We start from the raw sequence: 6,000 nt of genomic DNA on the forward strand, positions 1-6,000 counted from the left end.
GCAACCCTAATGACCTAGTCTGGTGCCCAGGCTGTAATGTGGGAGATCAGCATTTGGACACTGAAAGCCACTGATCAAATCTAAATAGCATAAAGGAATGAGACAGCTAGTGCCCAGCATCAGCTCAAACCTGCAGCTTATCATTAATTAATTTCCAGGAAACATGGAACAGAGGAACATGCTGAACATCACGACAGGGGTACAGTCAGCCCAGTGGAGACTGGTCACTGTGCAGGATAAATGGCCTCAATTCCTCAACAAATACAAGGCAAAGAAAACAAGACAACTTTTGAAAAGGGGAGGAAAAGGCACTTATAGATTAAACAAATTGAAATATACATCCATCAAATGCACTGTGCAGATGTTTTTTGGACATCAGTTCAAGCATACCAAAAGTACTCCCCCAAAAAGTCAATCAATCATTTAAACACTGATTTTGATGTTAATAAGAAATTGCTAACTATTTTAAGTGGGGCAAAGGTAAATGGTTAAGAGAGAGAGAGCTATGTCCTTTCAGATTCACAGTTTAAGTATTTACAGATGAAATGCTGGGATGTCTGAAGTTCCCTTTACTAAGCATTAGGGAAGTGGGTGCAGATGAAAGCAAAATGGCCACATACTGTCAAGTATCAAATGTGGACATCTGGGATATTCAGGGGGAGAGGAGGTATCTACTTTTTTTACTTCTAAAATTTTCCATAGAAAAATTTTTAAATGTTTAAACTTCCAAAGTACCACCAGAAAAACTAACCATCTCAGTGCGAAAGGCCATCTCCCTTTCCAATGTTGAGAGGTGAGAAAAATGACGATCATTTTCAAAGAGGTGTGTTATGTGGCTCCTGCAAAAACAAAATAATAAAGCAACAGTGTTGAAGCTTATACACTGTAATGTTACTAAAAGAAGTGCTAATGGCAAAGCTAAAATGATAATTTTGGAGGTAATTTTTAATAACATTCGAATACAATGGTATCCATCTTTGTTTTCTGCTCAGTCTTATATTTTTCCTAAGATTTCTCTCTATAAGAAAGCACATTTAAATTAGATTTTAAAATTAAAACGAACTGGAATAATGATATTCTAAGTAAAATGTGTGTAATAAAATTGTATATGAAGCTGTAAATGTCACTGAGTTACCATTTCAGAAATATCTGATTAATGAAATTCATATTTCTCCCTACCCAGAAGATTAAAAAAATTAATCTTCTCAACATGAAGACTATATTAATGTTAAATGAAGTACCATCTCAAAAATAGCCTCTTTAATAATGAATCTCTTTTTTATTAAAAAGTTATATTATTCTGACCCTGACTTATCAATTAAGTTATCCTTACAGGCTATTGTGTCACATGTAATACACACATGAATTCATCATTATTCGCATACTGAAATCATTCCTCTAAATACATAGGAACTAGCTTTATTCGGTTATAAGCATCTGAATAAACAGCTACCATGAGGAAAAACAGACTTACCAGTGCAACACTGCTGCAAAAGTAGCTGAAAGACAAAAGAAACTTCCATCACTCTTTTAGCATAAAGACATATTTTCACCTGACAGAAAAACATTTCAAAGATGAACATGCCAAAGCTTATGATGTAAAAATGATGGGCTCAGGGATTTGGGGGAAAGAACGCTGACTTCAAAAGTAGCGCCGAGGCCATGTCTTAAAGCTAAGCTTCAAAATACTAGTAGGCTGGGTCACATGAGGATTGGGAACATATTCACAATTTTCATCCACTCACTCATTCAGCAAAAAGTATTAGGACCTATAGGAAACATCAAATGGAAACGACCTCAAGTAGAACCAAGAGAGTGTAATAAGACTCAGTCCGCAGAGAGAACGTGAAACGGAAACAGAGTGACCCTGGGGAACATGGGTGGGGTGGAAAAAAGAGAGAACTTTTCCTTTTTAACTACATGTGCAATGTCTGAACCTTTACAATATCAATAAATTTAAAATGCAAGTAGTAAGGGTTGGGGGAGAAAGTAGTAAGAAAAGGGGAAGAGCAAGATAAACAAGTGAACAAGAAAACCAGTCTGAGAGGGAAATCAACAGTTTGCTATCGGACCAAGTACAGCTATATTAAGATGAATCCATGAAACACCATTCAGTCTCCTTAATATCCCAGGTCTAATTGAAGGCCCACCAACTGTCCCTCGGTTTGTCATACTGTGGGGGCTGGTGTGTTGCTGTGATGCTGAAAGCTATGTCACCAGTTCTTCAAATGACAGCAGGATCACTCACCCAAAGTGAACAGGTTTCAGCTGAGCTTCCAGACTAAGCCAGACAATGAAGAAGGAATCAGCTGCCCACTTACGATGAAACAACTTCCAAAAAACTTATGCACAGCTTCGAAGCATTGTCACATACGGAAGACCTCATGAATAGAAGCAGGACATGGTGAGAGACAGTGCCAGGAGGGGCTCCTCGGGTTTGAGGGCACTCAAACTGTGACTTCAGAGGCGTTGCTCTCTTGCAGGGGAGTCCTCCGTGGTGATGGGAGTCTGGAAAAGCCCGAGAGTGGAGCCATCGGGATCATCATTTGCTGATGGGGGATGACTCAAGGATAGGAGAAACAGCTGCAAAAATATGCTAATGCGCAAAACACTGAATGAACCTAGGAAAACTGGAAGTGATCAAATGAAATATAAGGCATAAAGATCAATATACTGGGCACTAGTAAGCTAAAATGGACTGATATTAGCCATTTTGAATCAGAAAATCATGATTTACTACGCCAGGAAAACACAAACAAGTAAAATGGAATTGTATTCACTGCCAAAACAGACACTGTAAAATCAATCATGAAGTACAATGATCGCATCTATTCACCTTCAAGAAAATCCAATCAATACAACTATTACTCAAATTTATGCACCAACCACAAAAGCTAGTGATGAATAAATTGGAGAATTCTAATTACTTCAGTGGGAACTTGATCAAACACACGATTAAGATCCACTGGTAAGTATTGGTGATTGGAATGCAAATGTTAGAAACAAAGATGGAGGACTAGTAGTTGGAAAATATGGACGTGGTAATGGAAATCAAGCTGGAGATCACATGATAGGATTTTGCAAAACCAACCATTTTCTCATAGCAAACACTTTTCTTCAACAACACAAAAGGCATCTCCAAATGGAATACACAGAAATCAAATTGATTACACATCTGTGAAAAGAGATGATGGAGCAGCTAAAACCAGGGAAAGGGCTGACTATGGAACAGACCATCAACTGCTCGTATGTAAGTTCAGGGTAAAGCAAAAGAAAATTAAAACAAGTCCATGAGAGCCAAAATAAGGTCTTGAGTTCATCCCACCTGAACTTTGAGAACAACTCAAGAACTGATCAGACGTCTTGTGTACTAGCGACAGAAGACCTGATGAGCAGAACACCAAGACTACCCTTCATAAAGAAAGCAAAGGTCATTTAAAAGACAGGAAAGAAAGAAAAGATCCAACTGGTTGTCAGAACAGACTCTGAAACTTGTTCTTAATCAAAGTAGCGAATGCAAATGGAAAAAAAGATAAAGTCAAAGAGCTAAATAGAAAATTTCAAAGGGCAGCTAGAGAAGACAGCGGTAAATATTAGAGCGAAATGTGCAAAGACGTAGGATTAGAAAAATGCACTATAGAGGACAGCCCTGCTGAAGACACAGCTCAGGGAGCGGCGGGGCAGGTCTGCTCAGAACACTCTGGAGCAAACTAAGAGGGAATGAGCGGGGTGGGGGACCGCATCCTGGCTCACCAAGCCCCTAGGATGATATTCCTGCTTGAAACAGACAATGCACAGAGGACAGTTGGGCCAGCACCACCATGAGACACGGCGTCGCCTTGCTGACCCATGGCGCTACAGGGGGGCACGCAACAATGGAGACACAGTGTGGGAACTGTGCCCAGTCTGACCCCCCACACCAGGGTAAAACACGAAGGGAGAGCAGCAAGGGGTGCAAAGCAATGAAGTCCCCAAGGAATCCCCAAAATAGACTTCGAGAGCAGGGCTTTGGCACCTCATCAGACTCATTGGAAAACAGTCATCAAGGTCAGCAGAAGACCTAGAACTATTTATAGGGTTTTATTTTTTTAATGCCTATCTATATAAGATAGGCAGGATAAACAATCCCAAGGAGAAAACAATAGGACTGATGGTTGGGGGTGGGACAGGACAGGGGGATGACATGGAAGAGGGGAAGGTGGGGGAAAGGTAGGAGGGGGCCAACAAACCCAGGGACAAGGGAACAACAAGTGATCTAAAATCAATGGCAAGAAGGGTAGAGAATGCCTGGTGGGGCTTGATCAAGTGCATTGCAGCCAAGCGCAATTACTGAAAGCTCAATGATGGTCAAACATGATAGTGGGACAAGAGGAAAGTAAAAGGAAATAGGGAAAAGAACTAGGAGGTAAAGGGCATTTATAGAGGTATAAATACAGCCATGTACATATGTAAATATACTTATGTAAAATGATAGGGGCATAAATTTATGTACAAATATTTATAGGTTAAGTATCAAGGTAGCAGATGGACATTGAGCCTCTACTCAAGTCCTCCCTCAATGCAAGAACACTTTGTTCTAAGAACCTGGCATTCTGTGATGCTCATCTTCCGACTCGATCACTGAAGACAAAATGAGTGCATAAGGAAATGTGGTTAAGAAACCTGATTGTGCTGGGCCATTAAAAGATAGAGCATCTGCGGCTTTCGTCCAGCAGACAGGGACCTCAAAAAAAAAAGAAGAAAAAAAAAAGATATAGCATCTGGAGTCTTAAAGGCTTGAAGATAAAACAAGCGACCATCTAGCTGGGAAGCAACAATGCCCACATAGGAGAAGTACAGCAGCCTGTGTGATCAGGTATCAGGCATCAGAAGATCCAAAACAAACTATCATATTGATGTGAAGGAGGGGGTGGGGTGCGGAGTGGAGACCCAACGCCCATCTGTAGACAACTGGACATCCCCTCACAGAAGGGTCACAAGGAAGGGGCCAGCCAGCCAAAGGGCAGTATAGCACAATGAAACATACAACATTCTTCTAGTTCTTTAACTCTTCCTCCCCACACTATCATGACCCCAGTTCTATATTACAAATCAGAGTATGTACACTGGTACAAATAAGATACACAGAATTCAAGACAGATAAACCCCTCAGGAACAATAATAGGAGTAGCAACACCATGAGGGTAGGGGGAAAGTGGAGGTAGAAAGTGGGAACTGACTGCAATGATCGAAGTAGTAGCACACCTTCCCCCAACCCAGGATGACAAACAGAAACATGAGTGAAGGGAGACAGCGTACAGTATAAGACATGAAAATAATAATAATTTTATAACTTAGCAAGGGTTCATGAAGGTAGGAGGATAGGAAAAAATGAGGGACTGATACCAAGGGCTCAAGTAGAAAATGTTTTGCAAAGATTGATGGCAATGTATGTACAAACGTGCTTGACAGCATGGATGTATGGAATGCTAAGAGCTGTAAGAGCCCCCAATAAAATGAGTTTTTAAAAAGAAGAAAACCAAAAGGGAAGAACACTCTCAGCATGTCCTAAACAGAAAGAACTCAAGAAAAAACCACAGCCTCAAGTTTCAACATTGAAAGAGTTGAGAGATTCATTGGGCAAACTTTGGAACATTGCAGGAAGCACCAAAAGAAGATAGAACGACTACAGTCACACTGCAAAAAAGAACTAGTCAACATTCCACCATTTTAGGAGGCAGCTGAAGGAGTAAGTTCAAGCTTCACTTAAAGCAATAGCCAAAAACAAAGCTCCATGAATGATGGAGTACCCATTGAAATATTTCAACAAGCTCAATGAAGCACTGGAAGCACTTATTTGTCTATGCTTAGAAAACTGGAAGACTGCTACTTGGCCAAAGCGCTAGTCTGGGTAGACTAGGGAAACAAATCCATGGACACAAATATGTGTATAAGAAAGAGATTTATATACAAGAACGATTGAACATTGACAAAACATCCCAGCCCAGTCCAGATCAAGTC

The 6,000-nt window shown here is 40.4% G+C and overlaps 1 protein-coding gene across 1 annotated transcript in view; it reads right to left on the reverse strand.

Moving 5' to 3' along the window:
* DPY19L1 (dpy-19 like C-mannosyltransferase 1) overlaps positions 1-1,515 on the reverse strand; it is a 90,324-nt gene extending 88,809 nt beyond the window's left edge. Inside the window, exons 1-2 of the mRNA XM_045286279.1 lie at positions 1,475-1,515; positions 752-839 (exon numbers count right to left, since the gene is read on the reverse strand). Of these exons, the coding sequence (XP_045142214.1) occupies positions 752-772 (21 nt within the window). The 5' untranslated portion in view covers positions 773-839; positions 1,475-1,515. The remainder of the gene's footprint in view (positions 1-751; positions 840-1,474) is intronic.
* Positions 1,516-6,000: the final 4,485 nt, after the last annotated feature.

This window comes from Echinops telfairi, unplaced genomic scaffold, assembly GCF_000313985.2.
Source record: "Echinops telfairi isolate 266 unplaced genomic scaffold, ASM31398v2 ScPeMD7_7;HRSCAF=31, whole genome shotgun sequence".
Lineage (NCBI taxonomy): Eukaryota > Metazoa > Chordata > Mammalia > Afrosoricida > Tenrecidae > Echinops > Echinops telfairi.